Consider the following 22,977-nt stretch of genomic DNA (forward strand, 5'->3'; position numbering starts at 1 on the left):
ACGAAGGTAATGACCAGAAAAAGAATGGAAATGAAGAATACTAAAGTCACATTGAATGGGTAGAGTTAAAACATGAGTTTTATGAAATGATTGGATGTGAGGAATTAGTGAGATGGAGTAATTGAAGACAATTCTAATTTATCTATCATAGACACCTGAGAAAATAGTGTTACTATACACTCTAGTATGAGGGGAATGAATAGTTTTGAGGGTGAAGGTGAAGATAAAGCAAAAAATTCCATTTTGAACTTACTAAATGTGAGTTTTCAAGGACATTAATGGTGGAATACCCACTAGGCAGTAAAAGCTCTCAAACTACCAGGCCACAAATTTATAGATTTGATAGTCACATACATACAGCTGGCACTTAAGAATTACCAAACAGAACTTAAAGAACAAAGAGGAGAATAAAGATTCTTTAAGAGGTAAGTGGAAGAAAGAGCAAGAAAAAATATGAGAAGATTATAGGGGAACTGAAAGTATAGTATCTGTGGTAGATTAGGGAGAAAAAAAGGACTTGTATGCATGCATCTAGGCATAACCAATGGACACAGACAGTATGAGGGTGAAGGCCTGTGCTGGGGGGTGGGAGTGGGCAGGGAGAGGTCAATGGGGGAAAAGGGAGACATATGTAATACTTTAAACAATAAAGAATTTAAATTAAAAAAAGAAAGGAGTAACAATGTGAACTGCTGTGTACAGTTGTTATAGATGATTATTGTGAAAAACCTATTGAATTTTGTGATTAATCTGTAACAGTCTTTCTTTGAGAAAACAATGGTAAATTGATAGCTATGAAAGTCAAATGGCAAAGGAATTAAAAGTAAAATAACCCTGACCAGTTTGGCTCAGTGGATAGGGTGTTGGCCTGCGGACTCAAGGGTCCCAGGTTCGATTCTGATCAAGGGCATGTACCTTGGTTGCGGGCATATACCCAGTAGGGAGTGTGCAGGAGGCAGCTGATCTGATGTTTCTCTCTCATCGATGTTTCTAACTCTCTACGCCTCTCCCTTCCTCTCTTTAAAAAAATCAATAAAATGTATTTTAAAAAAGTAAAATCATATAGAGGCAATAGGAACAATCAGCACCCACCTCTATTCCTCTAAGTCTGACAGTAAATGAAAACAAAACAGGTGAGTATATTAAAGAACATGCTACACATACCAAGTTAAAAGAAGGAATTATTTTACAACAAGGAAAATGCAAGCAATTTTATAGGCATTGGGGAAGTAGGATAAATGAGACTGCAAAAGCACAAGACAGACTTGAAGACCTGTAATGGAAGGGAAGATGGAATCAGCGCCAGTCAGGTGTTAATATTGGGCAAAAGGATTCTTTTTTTTTTTTTTAATATATTTTATTGATTTTTTACAGAGAGAAGGGAGAGAGATAGAGAGTTAGAAACATCGATGAGAGAGAAACATCGACCAGCCGCCTCCTGCACATCCCCCACCGGGGAAGTGCCCGCAACCCAGGCACATGCCCTCGACCGGAATAGAACCTGGGACCCCTCAGTCCGCAGGCCAACGCTCCAGCCACTGAGCCAAACCGGTTTTGGCGGCAAAAGGATTCTTGAATGAGGAGAGAAAGACACCTTTTGATGTGATAATAGAGGGGAATTGATGAAATTCATGTAAGCCAAGTCTTGCCATAAAGTCAATAGGCAAGATGTTCTGTGAAGAGTAGGAAAATGAAATATAAATAAAACTGGAAAAGGTGAAGGGATTGAGAAGTACAGGTTAGTTGTTACAGAATAATCGTGTGGATGCAAAGTACAGCATTGGGAGTTAGTCAATAATATCGTGGTAGCTATGTATGGGGCCAGGTGGGTACTGGAAATATTGGGAGACCATTCTGAAAAGTACATGATTGTCCAACCACTATGCTGTACATCTGAACTTACACAGAATAATAGTGAAAGTGAATTGTAATTGAAAAAAGACTGAAGAAGCACAGAAAAATAAAAAATTGCTCTTGTTAGTGTGGTGAAAGAGATAGCTAGAAATGAGCAAAGGGATTTATGAGTAGCTGTAAGGTCACCTGTTGTTTATTTCCTTAAGGAAGACAGCTGTGCCTCTGGCTTCATAAAATTTACAGGCTTAGATTTCTCATTATAAAGTTTTGATTTGTTAAGCATTGTGTAAAGAATCTTGGCTAAAGAAAGTTTCTGAAGAAGAAATTAATGATATAATTGAGTAGGTATGTTATAAATTACGAAAAATATGAAAATGTGCTCATGTATTGATAGATGAGAGATAGATTTAAAGGCATAAGGGTCACAATGATCACATCAGAAATAAATTGATGAATAGGAAAACAATTGAGAGGAATGATCAATAGTATCAAATACTGGAACTTTTAAATGAGAATTTTTATTACATGGTGGCAATCAGGGAAGAGGTGGAGACCTTCTTCCAACTAAGGAGTTGGGATACTATCTCTAATAGTATTAGTCAAAATGTACTGTGAAAATCATTAAAAGACATTCTATTTTTCTCATATTTTATTCTAGCAATGTTTTGTGATAAAAGGTCAGTGCTGTGGGTTTAGAATAAACACACACACATGATTTGGCTTGACCTAGTTAATAGATGTTGGCCTGTATCTGTGATACAACTCAGTACGTGAGGTCGCTTTTATAAGTGTGGTTTTGATAGAACAAGATCCAAACTCCTGTGAAGGGCAATCCGAGAGCATGTAAGTCACGGTCTGGTGCGGGGATTGTAATTATGCCTTCACAGAGGAGGCTTGTGTGGACATTTTCAAATCAACTTGTTGCTATTAATAGGGTTGTGGTTCTTGATTTTTTTCCCTTGATGTCATTCACTCCAAAGTGTAACTAGATGATAGACCAATTCAAGGGAAAAGAGAATTGAAGTAGCATCAAGTCCCAGAACCCTGTCCAGAGTTCCTGAGACTTAGTTTGATACCCTGTGGCTTGTGAGATTAAGTGGCTGTTTTGGAAATAAGCTACTAGATTGTTTTTAAGATGGAATTAGACAAGTAATATCCTAAGACAGCAAAATAAAAGAGAAAAAGATGGATAATACTTAGCATGGTAATAGATCAGCTGCTACTTCGTCGTGGTCGGCAAACCACGGCTCGCGAGCCAGATGCGGCTCTCTGGCCCCTTGAGTGTGGCTCTTCCACAAAATACCATGTGCGGGCGCTCACATACAGTGCAATTGAAACTTCGTGGCCCATGCGCAGAAGTCGGTATTTTGTGAAAGAGCCACGCTCAAGGGCCAAAGAGCCGCATGTGGCTCGCGAGCCGCGGTTTGCTGAGCCGCAGTTTGCCGACCACTAGAGCATTCTAGGAATCAATTATTTACTTAAATTCTTTACAAAAGGGTTTCCTCCTCTAATCCATAGTCTTCATCAATAGCTTCCTCTTACTATGTACATCAATGGTTCTCAAAGTTTGGCCCCTGAATTCCTGCACGTCCTCCCAGCCCTTTCAGTCATTCCCAGAGACACCTTCAATAGGTTCTCAAGTTCAGAAGAATTCCCATAGTAACCCTCATGCTGTCCGCCTTGTTTGCTTGTCTGCCATTTGCACCGCTGGCGCAGAGGTGGTGGGGAAACACTGCACCTCAGCACTGGTCGAGTCCGTGGCACCAAACACTCCTAGCAGCCCTGGGATTCCTCACCACCCACACTCACAGTTAATATTATTTTACATGCAAATTTACCTAAGAATGTACTGGTGAGACAGTAAAAAAATATTTTGTCAAATCTCGCCCTTTAAGTGTGAGTCTTCTTAATATTCTGTGTGATGTTGGGGGCTCCCCAGGCACTTCTGCCCTGTACCAAGGGCATGGCCGTCTAAGTAACTGCTTGACTGCGGCAGAACGAGCACCTTTTCCCATGAATCACCATTTTTACACGAAAGAACAACTGACAGGCAAACTGTGGTTTCTCAAATTTGGGTATTTGGCAGAGTTTTCTTGAAAATGAACAAAGTGAGCCTGTCACTTTAAGGGATCCAAAATCCAACTGAATCTGTTGCCAGTGAAAAAATCTGAGCGTTGAGATAAAAATTACCATTTTGGAGAACTTATCTGTTCCTGGAGACTTGTCAGTTTTTCACTTCTAAAAGACTTTTTTGATGAGAGAGCTGGCTATAATAATAAATTTAATACTATATAGTGAAATATGATAGAATTTGGAAATTTTATATAACCCAAGAAACCAGTATTTACCAAATGACGAATGCCTGATATTTTTAAAAATATGCGTAGGCAAAAGAGCCATTTAAAGCACTAGGTAGACAACAGGTTTTAATAAAACAGAATCTGGAAAGCATATTAATATGGCTTTAGATTACACATGGCAAAAATTTTAAAAATCTGCAATTATCCCAAAAGGCTATTGCAAGTTGCCGCACTTTTCCAACACCACCCCCCCCAAAAAAAAAGAAAAAATCTGTGTGAGGCCAGATTTTCTTCACATACTTCAACTAAAACAACAGATTGAGACAGAGTGATTGCAGAAGCAGATCTGAGAGACCAGATGCCTTTCATTAAGCCAGACATTTGCACATTTAAGCCAGAGAATTACAAAACTTAAAGCAATGCCATTGTCACTTTTTTTTTTTTTTTTGCTTTGGAAAATATATTTTATTTTATTAGAAATATTTATGGAAACATTTAATGGTTTATTATCTATATTTTAAGTAATTAATAGATATTTAATTCAATTTGTCATGTGGTAAATATCAGCAGATATAACCACAGAAACAAAAGCTCACTGGAATTCTCAATAATTTTTTAGAAAGTTATGAAAATCTGAGTCAAAATACTTCCGAAACACTAATGTAGACCACGCCCTAAGAACATAGTAATATACTCAAGGGCTTTTAATATTCCCCGTGATTTCATAAAGTAACAGTTGGGACGTTAAAGAATTGCTTTTGTAATAATGGGACCGGAAGATTTTTCCTTCTCTTTTAAACTTAAGTCATGTCGTTCACATTAGAAAGACAGACGTCTCCAGCGCATGCTGATGGCATTCTCTCCATTCTTTCTTCCAAGTCAGTGAGTCTCATTTCATGTGTCCCCATTTGCAGGAGTAAAATTAGCATGACATCCAGTCACCATTTGGCTCATGACTCAATGTCACTATAAAAATCATTTTAGCAGCTTCACAGGCCCAACTTCTTCTAGGGTACATCTATGTGGAACTCTTCAATTTGTGTAATACAGGACATGTAAGTACATACCTTTCCTAGCCTCTTGCACTCTATCTACATCTGTAAATTCTACTAGAGTAAAATATTCTGGTTTATTTTCTTACGTACTTTGTGTATATGATATTTCAAAAGGTAAAAGTTACAAACAAGGAAAAGACCAGCACGGATCATGAATCTCAGTTTAGAAAGCCTTTATACAAGGGAAGAATCTTTAGACTACCAGCATACCTCCTTTTGTTAAAGAGTGAGGTAGGGGAACTTTTTTAAGGGGGAGAAGAAAGATCAAGCTTATTTCGTAGGCATGGATTTTGACTGAACTTTCAGATATAAATATTACAGATTTATGCTTTAAATTTTAATCTACCTTTAAATAATACAGTACTTAAATAATAAAGTGTCTTTTCTCTTCTCTAATCAGACGTTAAATATTAGTACAATTGGCTCTTTTGTAAAACTGGATGCAAAAAAACAGCAGCATGTTATCTTGTTTATATCTAATACTACCATTTTGTCATGTCTAGAAAATTCTAATTATAGCAACATAAACAGGGAAACGCTAGTGAAGATTCAAAGCCCACTTTTGGTAAATTGTCCAGGCTTTATTCCGACTCGCTTATTTTTATAAAGCCAGACTGTTTGCTAATTACTTCTCTTTAAGCCTCTGCCAGCTGCTGACATTTTTTAGAATTTTGGTGACTTTCATAATTTTTTTGGTGAATATCTGTCAGAAAACATCACTTGGCAACAGTTTCCCCAGAATTTCTAAGCAAAACTTTTGGTGTAACTGAAGAGCTATGGCTACATATTTATTAACTGAAAGAAAAAAATAACATAGCTGCCATGCACGTAAAAATAACTGTTTTTGAGCACATAATCAGAATTCACTAAAAGAATTATAACATGGAGAAAGAAAAAATATATTGAGTTCATAGCACCTACATATTTTGTATAAAATATAATTGTATTCCTTCACTCTCTTATTTCTACATATGCTATTTGTCAGTTATTTTTTTATTGAAAATTAAGTCTATTACCTGGAGAAAGAAAATGTAATAAAAATGAAATACTCCTACAATAATAACTATAATAATTATAATCACTACTATAATTGAATACCCAGGACTTAGTTTCTATGTTCCCTTAAAGCGTTAAAATTGGGTGCACATCAGTTTAGCAAATATATTTCATAAATACTATAGGAATTCTATAGGAATATGCTCTTTTCACAATTCGCCATTATTATCTTTCATTCTATTCAACTGAGTGGTTGAAGTTAAACAGCAAAAGTGGGTTCTTTTCAGATAGCAATAATTCTGGTATGAGCTTTTCCTATTTTTCACAAGGTAAATATGAGAGTCATCAAATAAAAACCAACACAACCTGGGGAAGTGATTAAATATGGATATCAAGTGAGAGAAATGAGTAAAAGATGCTCCAACATAATGTATCCATGAGGCCAGTTTTCTCTATGTGTGTGTTTTGTTGTTGTCTTGTTTTGCTTTATTGAATTTGAAATGCTTGTGCAAAACCAAGTGGAAATACCTATTCAGCAATTTCCCTGGTGTATGAGAGCTTATGAGAACAGTCTCAGTAGAAGATGCACATTTCTGCATTAGCCATAATGAAGAATTAGATGCCTTGAGATTAGATGACTTATTCAAGTCAGGAAATGAAAAAGGTCAGGGTTGGTCCTTAATTCCTACAAAATGTGCCCTTATTTCAACAGGTGACCCTAGAGAAATGTGAAGAATACAAATAGGATGGAGCAAAAATAGTAAGAGATCATGGAAGCTAAGAAAGTGACAGCTGGTATTTTTAACAGCACCTCCGACCATGTGCCAAACATTGTGTTAGCCTCTTTAGATACATAATCCAAATAAATTCTCATAGCCACCTTGACTAAGTATAGTTATCACTATTTATAGATGAAGAACTGAATACAGAGGGATTAGACATAGCATAACAAGTTAATGGAAAGTCAAGGTTCAAATACAGATAGGTCTGATTCCTAGAATAGTAAATGGGCCTCATTACTTACTGTATATTCAAGGGGAGAGTTCCAAACAGAATGTAGCTGGCAGCCTCATGCACTGCAGAGAACTCAAACAGGACCAACCCTCACAAGAATCGTTAACATTAAGCTGTTACTTAATATTAATAAAGATCACTGCAGTGATCTCTAAGAAAGTAGTCTACATAAAATATACTACATAAAGGCCAATGAAATACAAAGGGCATAAAGGTTCATTCAAAGAAATTGAAAATAAAAACAGTTGAACCCTTCAGAGAATTTTAATGAAGGAAAAAGATTAGTCAGTGCAAAGACGAGTGAAGGTTGAGGAAAGGGTATTTGTTTGAATGGTTCGTCCAAGTTTTTTAGTTAAAGAAGACATGAACATGCATATAAACTTAGGGAGAAATCCAGAGGAGAAGGGAGACTCAAATTCTGAGGGGAAAAAAATGGACGAAGCAAGGTACTATGGAGGTGATAGGATATAGAATTGGCAGCATGCTTCCGAAAGAAAGAGGTAGTTTGTCTAGGAAGGAGCGACTAGTGACCACGGAGAAATGTGTTGGAGAGAGGAAGAGATTTAAGAGAATTTGCAACAGATGTCCTGAATCTTCTCAGAAAAGGAAGCGTCATCTCTTAAGGCAGGTAGTGTCTGGTTGTGTGGACAGAAAGGGTTTGGAATCCTTCCCACGAAGACAAGCATAAGGAAGAGTCAGCTAGAGGTGAACAAAAGAATTTCCCAACAACTCAGAGTGTTTACTAATAATAGTGTCACAAGTTTCTAGTTGAGCCAATTGGCACAATTTTGTGACTTTTTCTGGTAACACCAGCTACCCAGTAATAAGATCAGAGGAAAGGCACCTTGCTGTTTTCCCAGGTGAGACTTAGGAAGGTTGTGGTCACAGAGGGACTTCTTTTTTTAAATCCTCACCCAAGGATATATTTTTATTGATTTTTAGAGAGAGGGGAAGGGAGGAGAAAGGAAAGCAACAATTCGAGAGAAAAATATCAATAGGTTGCCTCCCGTACACACCACAACCAGGGAACAAACCCGCAACCTAGTATGTGCCCTGAGCAGGAATTGAACCTGCAAACTTGGTGTATGGGATGATGTTCCAACCAACTGAGCCACCCGGCCAGGGCCAGAGGGACTTCTTGGTGCTAATTAGAAGCTACATGAGATGTTGGGCAATTGATCCAGCCTGGAGCTAGAGGAAACTAAAATAAAAAGAGTTAAAATAATTAAAGATATGACCTAATTCACTAAGAGTAAGAGGAAAAGAAAGCGAATAGGTGGTTATGGCCACAGAAGGGGACTTCCAAATTCAAGATTTTAAAAAAATATATTTTATTGATTTTTTACAGAGAGGAAGGGAGAGAGATAGAGAGTTAGAAACATCGATGAGAGAGAAACATCGATCAGCTGCCTCCTGCACATCTCCTACTGGGGATGTGCCCGCAACCCAGGTACATGCCCTTGACCGGAATCGAACCCGGGACCTTTCAGTCCGCAGGCCGACGCTCTATCCACTGAGCCAAACCGGTTCCGGCACCAAATTCAAGATTTTAAAAACGAGGTATTGAATGATCATTGTTTTTACAACTTCATGTGCGGTGCCATAATGAGCATGCCATCCAGCTGTCTCCCTTTCCTTAGCAGAAAATGGAAGGCCATGAGGTGGAGTGAGTTTCCAAAAGTCACTCCATGACCCAGGGGAAGAACCAGGACTAATTTTAAATAAAATTATAACAACTATTAAAGCATATTCCCACAAAAAAGTCGAGGGAATGGAAACCAGTGTTATCCATAACACAGTCTCAGTAAAGCATGTAGTAAACACATAGTTCTTATTTCAAAATTGTATTATACTATTCCTCCTGCTCTCCTGTTCCAGCTTCCCCTTAAAGAAGAGAGCATATGGAGTTTTCTGCAGGTTGAATTAGCGGCTCCCTCCATGTGCATTGGGAGAAGAACGCAGCCTGCAGGAATGGGCTGCCAACCTCAGTTGCACTTGAATGGCATCAAATCATTTCAGAGCGACAGGGTGTATGTCCATGATGCATGGGGTTCACTATGTTTGTGTCCTCCCCACTTATTATCTTTTGAAAATATTCCTTTCTCTTGATTAGTGCTATGAGTATTTAATCTTAAACTGTAGTACAATGTAACTGGTACTATAGGAGTGAAGAAAATTGTGCTATTTTAAAGTTCTGTTTAAGCAAGTTAACCTAACAGAAATTCATTATTTCACCTTAGTATCTATGCCTCTTTTGACCTCCAGGGAAGGGTATAAATTTAAACATAGAAAAAGAAATTAAAGATTTGCAGTTGGTGTTTTTGTTAACACACATGTCTCATTTTACCTTGAAAATATTTTTCTTCATTATGTCTTTCATTTTCTTTATTGTTGAAAGTATTACTGATGGCCCCTTTGTTTTTTGTTTTTGTTTTTCTATTGACCACCTTCTCCCCACATACTCCTCTCCCAGCCTTCACCAATTTATTGTCTGTGTTCGTGGGCTATGCATATATCCATGTAAGTGCCCTGGTTATTTGCTGCCCCCAACCCTCCACCCTTCCTTTCCCTTCCCTCTGAGATTTGACAGTCTGTTCCATGCTTCTATGTCTCTGGATCTATTTTGTTCATCAGTTTATTTTGTTCATTACATTCCACATATGAGTGAGATCATGTGATACTTATCTTTCTCTGACTGGCTTATTTTGCTTAGCACAATATTCTCCAGGTCCATCCATGTTATCTCAAAGGGTAAGAGATCTTTCTTTTATATAGCTGCATAGTATTCCATTCTGTAAATGTACCAAAGCTTTCCCCCCCACTCATTTACTGATGAGCACTTGTGCTGCTATGAACATAGGGGTGCATACGTTCTTTCTAATCGGTGTTTTGGGTTTCTTACAATATAGTCCTAGAAGTGGGATTGCTGGGCCAAATGGCAGTTCCATTTTTAATGTTTTGAGGAAACTCCATCCTTTTTTCCACAGTAGCTGCACCAGTCTGCACTCCCACCAGCAGACTGCTACAAGAGATGTCTGATAGGTTGCTGCCTATGGTTTCTTCTAAGATTTTTATGGTTTCACTTTTAGATCTTTTATCATGTTGAGTTTATTCTTGTGTATGGTGTAAGTTGGTCTAGTTTCATTTTTATTTTTGCATCTATCTGTTCAGTTTTCCCAACACCATTTATTAAAGAGACTGTCTTGACTCCATTGTATGCTCTTGCCTCCTTTGTCAAATATTAATTGAGCATAATGGCGTGGGTCAATTTCTGGGGTCTCTGTTCTGTTCTTGTGTCAGTACCAGGTAGTTTTGAGAACAGTGGCTTTGCAGTATTACTTGATATCTGGTATTATGATCCCTCCAACATTGTTCTTCTTTCTAAAGATTGCTGCGACTATCTCCATATACATTTTTGGAGAGTTTGTTCTAGGTATGTGAAATGTGCTGTTGAAATTTCATTTTATTTATTTTATTTTTATTAAAGGTAATTTGTTTATTTATTATTTTAAAAAATATTTTTATTGCTTTCAGAGAGGAAGGGAGAGGAAGAGAGATAGATAGAAATATCAATGATGAGAGAGAATCACTGATTGGCTGCCTCCTGCATGCCCCCCACTGGGGAGCAAGCCCACAACCTGAGCATGTGCCCTAAACTGGGATCGAACCTGGGACCCTTCAGTCTGCAGGCCAATGCTCTATGCACTGAGCCAGATCGGCTAGGGCGCCATTGATACTTTAATAGGAATTGCATTGACTCTAGAGTGCTTCGGTTATTACAGACATTTTAATGATGTTGATTCTACCAATCCATGAACATGGTATATTCTTCCACTTGTTTATATCTTCTTCTATCTCTTTTCTCAACATCCTGTAGTTTTCTGAGAACAAATCTTTTTACCTCTTTGGTTAAGTTTATTTCTAAGTATCTTATTTTTTGTTGCAATGGTAAATGGTATTATTATTTTTGTTTAGTTTCTCATTCTGAGAGTTCATTATTGGTATATAAAGATACCACTGATTTCTGGGTGTTAATTCTGTATCCTGCTATGTTGCTGAATTCATTTATTAAATCTAGTGGTTTTTTAATGGAGCCTTTAGGGTTTTCTATGTACAGTATCATGTGATCTGTGAATAATGATAGTTTTAATTCCTCCTTTCCGATTTGGATGCCTTTTATGTATTCTTCATTGTGGCTAAGACTTCCAGAACTATGTGGAGTAAGGGTGGTGAAATCGGACATCCCTGTCTTGTTCCTGTTCTTAGGGGAAATGTTTTTAGTTTTTGCCCATTGTATGATGTTGGCTGTAGGTTTGTCATATATGGCTTTAATTTTGTTGAGGTATGATTGCTTTATTCCCACTTCGCTGAGAGTTTTTATCAAAAATAGGTGTTGGATTTTGTCGAATGCTTTTTCTGCATCAGTTGATATAATCACATGATTTTTGTCTTCTAATTTATTTATGTGATGTATCGCATTTATTTGTTTGCAAATATTGTATCAGCCTTGCATCCCTGGGCTAAATCCCACTTGGTCATGGTGTATGATTTTTTAATGTATACCTGGATCCAATTTGCTAATATTTTGTTGAGGATTTTAGCATCTATGTTCATCAGGGATATTGGCCTACATTCTCTGTCTTAGTAATATCTTTATCTGGTTTGGATTAGGATAATGCTGGCCTCATAAAAATAATTTGGAAGTATTCCTTCTTCTTGAATTTTTTTTTTGTAGTAGTTTGAGGAGGATAGGTGTTAGTTCTTCTTTGAATGTTTTGTAAAACTCCCCTGTGAAGCCATCCAGACCAGGGCTTTTGTTTGCTGGGAGATTTTTAATTACTGCTTCAATTTTATCAGTAGTTATTGGCCTATTCAGTTTCTGTTTCTTCCTGATTGAATTTTGGAAGATTGTATTTTTCTAGGAATATGTCCGTTTCATCCAGATTGTCCAGTTTATTGGAGTATAGTCGTTCATAATATTTTTTTATAATCCTTTGCATTTCTGTGAGGCCAGTTGTTAGTTCACCTGTGTTATTTCTGATTTTGTTTATTTGGGTCCTCTGTCTTTGTTTGTTGATGAGTCTGCCTAGAGGTTCATCAATCTTTTTTGATGAACCAGCCCTGGGTTTTGTTCTTTTTGTAGTTCATTAAGTTGTAGGGTTAGGTAGCTTATTAAAAGATTTTCTTGTTTTTTGGAGGTAGGCCTGTGATGCTATGAACTTCCCTCTCAGAACTGCTTTCACTGTGTCCGGTAGATTTGGGGTTGTTGTGTGTTAATTTTTGTTTGTTTCCAGGATGTTTTTTATTTCTTTCTTGATCTCTGTGGTGACCCACTCGTTGTTTAATAACATGCTTTATCCTCCATGTGTGAATGCTCCTGAGTGTTTCTAATTTCATGCCATTATGATCTGAGAAGATGCTTGATATGATTTCAATCTTCTTGAACTTGTAGAAACTTGTTTTATGTCCTAACATGTAGAATATCTTTGAAAATATCCCATGTGCACTTGAGAAGAATGTATATTCTGTAGCTTTAGGGTGAAATGCTCTGAAAATGTTGATTAATTCTATCTGATCTAGTGTTTCATTTAAGATCACTGGTTCCTTGTTTATTTTTTGTCTAGATGTATCCAGTGATTTCAGTGGAGTATTAAAGTCCCCTACTATTATTGTATTGCTGTCAATCTCTCCCTTCAAATCCTCCAGAAATTTTTAAATATATTTGGATACTCCTGTATTGGGTACATATATATTTACCAGGGTTATATTATCTTGTTGTGTCAATCCTTTTACTATTGTGAAGTATCCTTCATGATCTCTTATTATGGCTTTGACTTTGAAGTCTATTTTGTCAGATATGAGTATTGCCTTTCCAACTTTTTTTTTCATTTTCATTTGCCTGGAAATTTTTTTTCGTCTCTTCACTTTCATTCTCTGTGAGTCCTTTTTCTGAGGTGGGTCTCTTGTAGACAGTACATATATGGGTCATGTTTTCTTAACCATTCAGCTACAGTATGTCTTTTGATTGGTGCATTTAAGCCACTTACATTTAAGGTTATTATTGATAGATACTTATTTGTTGCCATTCTTTTCATTATATCTTTCATTAAGAATGTGTATCACCAAGTTTGTTCTGGAAAATTCGCTTTGACATCTTTGTAAAGCTGAAATTTTATTTCAAAGATTCAGTCAAGGAAGATTGTTATTTCTCTCAAGCAATGGCTTCCCAAGGGGCCACATGGGAACTGTCCTCCCTCAGTGGGGGCAGTATTTGATTCCTGACATTGTTTAGAATGCTGGTTCATGCTGATGATAAAAAGAAAACTGAATTTTGCTTAGTTTTATTATTGTTCTTAGACTCTCTGCAGACGAGGCACTAGCTTACTTACTACCTCTAGGATGGAATACTTCCACCTCTCCCCAGCCCCCTCGCCTTGGTATACAACTGACCTCAAGTTCTCTTCTCTGGAGTTGAAGGCTGACTAAAATGGCATTAGAGAAGAATTTTATGATCTAAACCAAGTGGCCACTCTCTATGGCTTGCAAACCAATTCTGGCCCTATGCTTATTTTTGTAAATACAGTTTGTTTATTATATTTGTTTGACATTTTATCTTCGACTGCTTTTGCACAACCACAGAGTTGAGTAGCTGGGACAGAGACCATTTGTCCCTGAAAGCCTAATGTATTTACTATCAGGCCCTATGCAAAAACATTCCCTGACCCTTGATCCAGAAGCAAAGCATTGCTTGCTTTGTGGCCATGTAAGCAAAGCAGTTATTTCACATTCATATTATAAGGCCATAATTTACCAAGTGTCTTGCAACATTATATTACCTGCTAATTTATGTGTGTGTGATTTTGTTTTTGTCTTTTAGTTCCTGCTATGTGGATATTTGTTAGCAATGACTGATGTGGAAACTACATATGCAGATTTTATTGCTTCGGGAAGAACAGGTAGAAGAAATGCAATACATGATATCCTGGTTTCCTCTGCAAGTGGTAACAGCAATGAATTAGCCTTGAAATTAGCAGGACTTGATATTAACAAGGCAGGTGAGTTGTTTGATACGCATCTCTCTATGAACATAGAATGTCAGCATTTCACCAAGTCGGATTAAGGCATGACAATCCATCTTCAAAAGTAGTCTATAGAGTTATAAACAGTCTAACGCAGGATAAAAGTCAGGGACTGATCTCTTATTCCCACTCCATTTTCAATGACTTCTCTTTACAGGGGTTCTCACTCAAATGCTCTACAATAATAACAACTATATACTGGCAAAAAAATTACAATACTAGCTAAGAATTGTAATTCTTGAGTATTTCAGCTTCTTTTAGTTTATACTCAACAATATTGCTATCCCATGTTTACCTTAACTTGTTAACAATCACCTATTTAGCCATTTATAGCATTGTGTTAAACCCAGAGAATTGTCCCCAGAAACTCTAGAAAAGTCACCTAGGAAGTCCCAAACACCACGGGGGTCAAATTCTTCATCTTGTATTTATGCAACAAGTTTTATCTTTGAATATTTTACTCCCTTGCACCTGCCCTAATCTGACTTCATTCCTTTGGTTACCAAGAACTTCTCCTTTTTATCAAGTTCTTGTTGCACGCTAATCTACACGTCTTAGTTCTAGGACATCTGCACATCTTGGGCATTTAGTCATTGCTTCATGATGAAAGTAGTGTATGAGAATGATGTATAATGTTCTTGGGACCTCTTTACAACAAAAATACTTTTTAATGTAAAAGAACTACTTTTAATTTCCCTGAAGTATGGTATATGGTGAGATGTTTTGGGTGTACTTATTAAGACTACAGGATAATTCACTTTTCAACATTTCCACCTAAAGAATGGACCAGCCCGCTTACCTCTAACCATTTGAACTATGATAGCAAACTCTTAGCAAACATTGTTATAATTTGCATGATTGCAACATCCCCAAATATTTTGTCCATGAAGTCATATTGGTTGCTTAGTAATGAACTTCCACAAGCAAATATACGTATCTTTGAATAAAAGATTGCCTACAGCTTGCCCTCAGGTGAAGTGACCTATATGGAGAGAAAGCATAGTTTAATTTCAGAGTCTGCAGCATCTCTAGCTGGAGTTGCTGCAGAGGGTGCAGTGAGGAGGGCGGTTTTAGTGGAGTTCTGTGTGTTCTCCAAGGGCAGGTGGAGCCATCACTGTGTGTGACAAGGGACTGGCCAGCCGGCATAATGTCCTCTCATCTGCCACGGTTGCTTTTAATGTAAAGTAATGAAACCTCTGAGAATTCAGCTGGGGTTATCATCAAGTGCTATAAATGATGTAAAATGCATAAAAAAGTCTTAAATTATGAAAGTTAGGAATAAAAAGGGAAGCTTGCTCCCCACTTCTGATTTTGGCCTAAAGAACTTGTGATTTCTGGCCCCCATAAGCCTTCTAAAAATGAGCTTCAGGACCTGGGTGTGAGATTTCCTAGTTATTTACCAAAGGCCCACGAGATCACTAACCACTGTGAAAATGCAGGTATTGTTTTATTTTTGAGCCAGGCTGTACCAAGGTCACAGATCCAGAATTAGCCAGCCCACTTAAGCTATTTTCTTGATGGATAATTAATTACCAAGAAAACACACTTTTCCTATGAGGAGTTCAGACTTCGGGAATATTTCTTAAATTCCCAGTGTGATAGGCCTAGGCCGAGAGCGGGTAAATATCAGCGGTGGCTTTTATTTTGCCCTCATCCTGTGTTCCGTTGTCTCTTCCAGAAGGTGAAAAGGATGCACAGCGGAGTTCGACAGAACAGAGTGGGGAAGCTGAGGGGGAAGCGGCCAAACCCCAAAGCTAACAGCACCCCACGTTGATCTTCCTCGGCCTGACGATGTCTCAGGTCTCCGGGCCTGGCTGGAATGCATTTGTGTCCACGAGGGACAAGGGGAGAAAGGAAATGGCTGTGCCGCCCAGCAGGAATCTGCTCGCTGTCCCGTTAGACATGGGGGCAGAGGCTCTGGCCGCAGACAGACCTTTCTCCACCTCTGTCCTTAGCAATGGCTGAAGTCACGTGGCTTGTGTCTGGATGTCACCTTGTACGGATCCGTGCACTTGACCACATGACGAAATGCTTGTAGACGGTAGCAGCAACCTACGTGATGATTCTCCCCGTAGCATCTGGCCCCTCACAGTGTCAGAGGATTTAATTGTGTCTAATTGCAAAGGGTTGGTTGATCCCAGAGTTTAAGTGTCTCTGGCCCAAGTATTCACCCAGTAAGAGAACTACCCAGAAAGCACTGTTTTTAGCATCTTGTGTCCGTGTGTTCCTGCTGTGTGACTTACACTGTTTTGTATTGTATAATATAGATGCTCGGCACTGCCCCCTTCTTTGATTGCTCATGAAAAACAAAAACAATGTATGTTACTGTGAATTTTTATACCACTCATTTTTATAAGGGCTGCCTTCTTTTCTTCTCCATAGTGTGGTGGTGTATACAGGATAGAGCACACTTCCTTTTTAAAATTAGTCTTTCCCCTTGATTCACGGCTGAGGAATCGACAAAGACTAACAGATTTATCAGGACGCCTTTGCTTTTATGAGGCCAGAATTTGGAAATATCCATTAATGTGAATATTACCTGAATTCAATTTGTTTGGTGTCTGCACAGATCAGAATTCAATCTGCAAATTTTGTTTTATTCCCAAGTGCAGAACTTTCCCCAATTGATACTTTTATTTATAATTATGAGGATTTTGGAGAATGAGGAAGGTGGGAAAGAGAAGCCAGGATAATACTAACAACTGGAAATGTTTTATTCTTATGGAATCAAATTTCTCACAGTGCTGTATGCTACTGTTCAAATATTGAAGACAGCTCATCTCCAGGGAGATGAGAAAGATGGAGAAAATGATCTCCTTGCAATTACATGGACACCAATCACAAAAGTAAAGCCCTCGTGTTGTGTTTTTCTTGTCTTTTCTCAGCCCTGTCAGATCCAGATGTTATTATGCACTTTTTAATGTTTCTAAACTTTTACTAATAACTAGTGTGAATTGCATTCTGATATAATCATCATTATCATCATTAGAAGCTAACAAAATCCTCATTAATACTGTTGATGGCCTCAGCTATGTTTTGACATCATGGTTCTTATTTAGAAAGTTTCTGTGAGCAGTGTAATCCCTCTGGTCAGTATTAGGAAGTCATTTGTCAGTGGTAATAAATAAGGACCCAGTAATATGCCATTGGCTCATGAGTTACTGGACAACAGGGAGACCTTTTATGATAAAGAGCCCACTTAACTGTCCTCGAGGTCTCAGTACAGTCCCCTAGAAGAGGGCTAAACAGCATTTCAAGAGGTAACTCTATGGATATACCAGGAACTCAGCCTTCCTTTGTATTTGCAAGCAGGATGAAAGGTTAAGCCTGTCCTTACCCCCCACCCCCACCCCCTAACAGTACTTTTCAAAGGAGGGGGATAAAGGCATCGGTATTGTTTGGTCCTCAATCACAGATTCCTAGAAAAAATGTTAATAGTGTGAATCACTCAGAAAATAGAACAATGAGCTTCCAGAGGACTTTCTTCTATCTAAACCATTAGGGTCCAAAATGTCCTCTTAAAATTCAAACAAACCTACCTGTGAATGGACTTAAGTGGGAAAGAGGCTATTTTAGACAGTCATTGGTAGTCCATTTAAAACACCCAACCCATAAAACCCCCTTTTCAATATCCTCATTTACTATCCTCCTAGTTTTCTTGTGACTCTAGATTAGGTTCTCTTCACCCCTCAAGTTGTGGGATTCCACACTGATTTTGTGTGATTTTGTAAAGTGTAGGACTAGTGCTGAGTATTTATGGAGGGTTGATATTCCTATGTGATACACTATGATTAATGCATGTGGTGTCCTGCCTGTCTTTGAATATATAATAGTGCTAAACCGTGAAGTCATATGGAGCTTTTGAATTATTTTGACCTCTTACTGCCACTTTGTCTGCTGTATTCAAACCCAGAGGCATTCCCAAGATGAAAGATAAAAATCCACTTTCCAATACATCTCCTTTATTCATGTTACTCAGCAAAAGTTCACAGTATCTTCCAGATTTCATTATAATATCTTTGATGTGCAAGTCAATAATACACAAGGAACTGAATTTTTAAGGAGAGAAGGAAAGGGTAGAAAACAAGGGCACTGGTTGATAATACACAGTGAATGCCCATTAACTAACCAACATGCTTCCCAGCACATATTCTCCCATTTAGCCCTCAAACAATTCAATTTAAGAGGTAGTGTTATCCCATTTCACAGATTAGCAAAATAAGGGGGAATGAGATATAACTTTTCAAAGCTTAAGAGGCTATAAATGATGAGATTTAGATGCAGAAAAGATCTGCACCTATCTTTGTCTATCTAGAAGGAGCTTTCTCCTGCACAGTCATAAAACAAAGCCAGGCATGAACGTTTAGAGATGGGCGAGTTGACCTCCACATGTTAGAGAAGGAAACCGAGTTCCAGGAAGGGGAATTGTTTTCCTCCAGGTGACCGATGTAATGACAGAGATGTGTCTAAATCATGGAAAGTGTGCTTTTTAAAGAAAGACATTCAATTAGCATTTATTTTTGTGTGTGTTATACTTCCCACAAATTATTTTTCTGGCATTTGGTCTATAAATTTAGCACGGGTCACATATTTTTTATGTCCCATGCTACCCATTTGGTTTACCTAGAAATATGACAATTTCAGTTTTTCGATTCATTTGCAACAAGTGTGAACTTACTAAATTCAGCTTTTATCGATTGTGAGCCTCCTATGCCAGCATGTAGTTATCATAATTCATTGACATATTTTACCAATAGATAACAGGTATCCTTTGATTTGGGGGCAATACCCCAAGAGCTGCACATGGCAGTGCCCTACCCTCGAGTCTTCCTCAGACCCAGTGGAAATGCATCGTTTTAGAGCAGGAATGACACTGCTATTTCTCTTCAGAGAAGCAATAAAAGGTCAAGAAATGTAACTGCCTGCGGATAGCAATGCTTTGTGACACCTGTAGTAATAGGGAGAAAATGTATAGTCATTGAGTGAAAACAGGAAAGGATCTATGATTTATGGTGTCTCCATAGGCCCTCAATTGTACTTTAATTACAAGTGGCAGCCTCTGAAGTCATTTGTGAGCTTGTATGACTTTTGTATTTAGCAATGTTGCATGCTCACATAATTGCTATTAAAAGTAATACATTTTTCTGAAACGTACAGCCTGCAAAGAGTATTTATTGAACGCACACATGCCAGGTGCTTGAGAAAGTGCCGAGGGTGATAAAGGAGAAATACAAGCCTCAGCCATCCTGTGGTGGGCACACCCCCATTCCAGCCTCACCCTTTCCCGGCCTTTACTGCAATTAGTTTTGACTCCACTCCACCAAGGGAGCCTGCTTCCTGGATTTATCATCTACCAGAGCCAACTCTTACATCCTCAGCCCCAACATCACTCCTGTGATTCTTACTTGCTCATCTGCAGGCAGTAATTTAATAACAGAAGAAAGTCGGGTGTTTACCAGAATCTCCTGGAAGTTTTTTCAACACTCCCTCCTCCACCAGCTCACCTGTGGATTCATTCACTCACAGCACTCTCTTCCCTTGAACGCAGTCCTATGCAACTTTGCTATCTCTCCTCCCACCCTCACTCCCAGCAACTTGAGAACCAGAGATCTAGAAGAAGTTCAAGTTTCCCAGATGCACCTGCCCTGTTCACTCCACCGAAAAGCTTTAAAATACAGTGCTCGCAGACACCCAGGGCCTTACTATATGAGAAGTAAAGTCTTGGCGTAGAGGAGCAAAGAGAATTTAACTCCTTTTATCTTGCTGTTGCTCTCTTTTCATCATTTTCCCCACACGCAGGCAGTAAAGGCTGAGCAGAGACTAAAGTGGGATGGACTCTGGAGAAAGCCAGCATCGCACAGCACCCAGCCTGAGTCCAGGGGAAGTCTTGAGCCAAACAGGCAGATATAACTGTAGGTCTTTCAGTTCATCTAACTGAGGGCACAGGAAAAACACTACATAGGGCCGTCGGGCAAACTGCGACAGTGCAGCGAGTCTGCACCCGCTCCAGTGTCTCTCCTCTTGAATATATTTTTGCATCTGTCTGGTCCGGGACATGGGGATTTGGGATCCTGGCCAGCTCTCATCGTTAAGTCAAAAAGAACAAAACTATCTGACTACAACTGGTTAACTGGGCGCGCATCCCATATCCTGCCTAAGATTTAAAACCTCACCTGAGGTTTTAAAATCCTATTTTCTTTCTGACCTTAGTGGTTCTGTTAATTATCTTTTATTCTTCACTGATTTTGCCCTTTTCCACAAATATGTACTCAGGTTCTCAAGTTCCCCTCTTTCCGTCACCACTTATATTTCTCAAAATAGTAACCTATGCGTTCTGCCTTCATGCTTCTCCTTATTTCTTATCTTTCTGAATTTTGACTTCCAATTAAAATGTTCTCATTACGAACGACATCTGCGGTAACTCCCAGACTCTCAGTAATTGTCATTGACGCCCTGGCCACTGTGGAAATGAAAAAGAGATGATGGTACAGAGGACTCAAGCTTCACCTAAAACAAAATTTAATGATTTTATCATTTTAATTGATAGCTGCGTGACTGGATAGAGCTAAATAACAAAGTCTTCTTAAGGAAGGAATCTACATGACCTAGAAGAAATCCATTTGCTCTTTCATCAAAAGTGGATGTGTCCCCTCCCTTTGCCCACATTCTCCCCATGTTAGGTGGCTACAGCCTCAGATCTTGCGGTGCTTATCTCTTCATGGGGCGGTTGCCATGTGTACAGGCTCGAACCTGGATGCCGGGCATCTAAAGATGGGCTCGTCCTCTCCTGGTGTTTTTGAGTACTGTGTTCTGTTAAACTCTGGGATAACTGCCAGTGACACATCACTAGTTCCTCTCAACAGCAGCCACGTACAAGCAAAAACACCCAACTTCCCTGGCCCCAGTCCCACTCCAGTTCTCTGAATGAGATCTAAACAAGCATAGCAATCCCAATGGCCCAATATATTAGAGCGTTTATATACATTTACTAGCCTACCCTGTGGCATGTAATTCTGTTCACCACGGGACCTTTTTTTGAGATGCTTCATTTGCCTTCTTATTCTTCCACCCCCTCTCCCCCCAGATAAGTTTGTTGTTGTTCCTTTCTCTTGGGCAGTTTCCCACTCTTCTTGACTAGGTCCTCCTTTTCTACCTCCCCACTTACTACTGTGGTTCCTTCCCTGGGGTTCCATTCTTATTTCTATTCCCCAATCCCACTCTTCAGATGACCTCTTCCACTCCGACACCATCGGTCACCCTATTTACATGATCAATTCACATCTTCATCTCCAACCCAAAGCTCACTTCTGACCATCTGACTTACTGGATAGATCAACATGGATTTCCCAAAATTATCTTAGTATTAAATATTCTGACACTAAATCCAGTAAACGATGCCATTCTTCATATGTGCTTCTTCATATGCTACAGGGTTCATATAACGGCAGCACTGCTTTCCCAGCAACCTCAACTCAACATTCTGAGTTTTCTTAACTCTTCTTCCTCCACTTTTTTTTTTTAGTCCATCAATTCTAAGTCTTAGCTATTTCTTGAAGCCCACTTCTTCATGTCTACATGTCAAACTTTTAAATCATCACTTAGCTAATATAATACAATGGCCTGCTCACCAGGGCCTACCTCATCTGGCACACTTTCTATCTATCTTGCAACCAGATGTATCTTTCTAATGCATAAGTGATGGTTTCACTCCTCTATTTAAAAAAATCCTTCAATTTAGCCAGACAAAATTTTTTAATATAAGTGTCACATTTTATATTTATGTAACTTTGTGCTCTGTGTTAGCTATTTTCCTGTTCATAAGATCTTCATGCTTATTGGCAAATTCTTATTGATCCTTTTAGAATACGGTTTACCTTTTTCTTTGGAGCCTTTCTGAATTATATTCCCACTCCCAAGTCCTACCCTAAGAAATTAGCTGTTCTATACTCCTTGCTCCCCTAATATTTGCTAATCACAACTATTTGTTTACATGTGTGTTTCTCCAACTTAGAATAAGCTCTTTGTATCTTCATTGTCTATTAATACTCAATAAATATTTGTAAATGAATGCCTGTCCAACTGAAGCTCACAATATAGCTACGAGACAGAAATCACACACAAATTAAGAGAAAATGCAATTCAGAGATAAAGTTGATAGTTGAAAACAGTGAAGACTGTATAATATTGCACTATGAAAGGCAACTTGATTTCTATCACTCTTTTATAGTTTATGCCATAGAGTCATTATTTTTAAATTTGATTCTCAAATTGTATGCTGCATGTTTCACATACACACAGAGATTTGATATGACTTATATTGATGAGGTGTCCAGTAGGATAATGTATAAATAAATGAGCCAGTCAATGCAAGCCTGATAAAGGTATTTCTTAGCATTTCATAGTGCGAATTCCCTTCAGTTTGCTGGACTTGAAAACAGCTAAAAGAAGGAGATTGTATCTTAGTCCCCTGGCCTAATTAACACATTAGCCAGACAAGAAGATTGTGGAGACTTTTGTGAACAAGAGGACAGTGGAGTTACTAAGAATATGCTTTACAGAAATACACCCTAATTTACTTTAGTAGCCTAAAGAAATGGGAGTTCTGATAGAATATGATGAACTTCAAAATGGCAGGAACCCATGGGGGAAATAATATGAAGAGACTAAGAAATATATTTT

The 22,977-nt window shown here is 38.4% G+C and overlaps 1 protein-coding gene across 1 annotated transcript in view; it reads left to right on the plus strand.

The window, feature by feature from the left end:
* PKIA (cAMP-dependent protein kinase inhibitor alpha) overlaps positions 1-19,448 on the plus strand; it is a 73,897-nt gene extending 54,449 nt beyond the window's left edge. The window contains exons 3-4 of the mRNA XM_081111724.1: positions 14,097-14,274; positions 15,977-19,448. Of these exons, the coding sequence (XP_080967850.1) occupies positions 14,124-14,274; positions 15,977-16,056 (231 nt within the window). The 5' untranslated portion in view covers positions 14,097-14,123 and the 3' untranslated portion in view covers positions 16,057-19,448. The remainder of the gene's footprint in view (positions 1-14,096; positions 14,275-15,976) is intronic.
* The last annotated feature ends 3,529 nt before the right edge of the window (positions 19,449-22,977 follow it).

This window comes from Myotis nattereri (assembly GCF_964212035.1).
Source record: "Myotis nattereri genome assembly, chromosome: 17".
In the NCBI taxonomy this organism is placed as follows: Eukaryota; Metazoa; Chordata; class Mammalia; order Chiroptera; family Vespertilionidae; genus Myotis; species Myotis nattereri.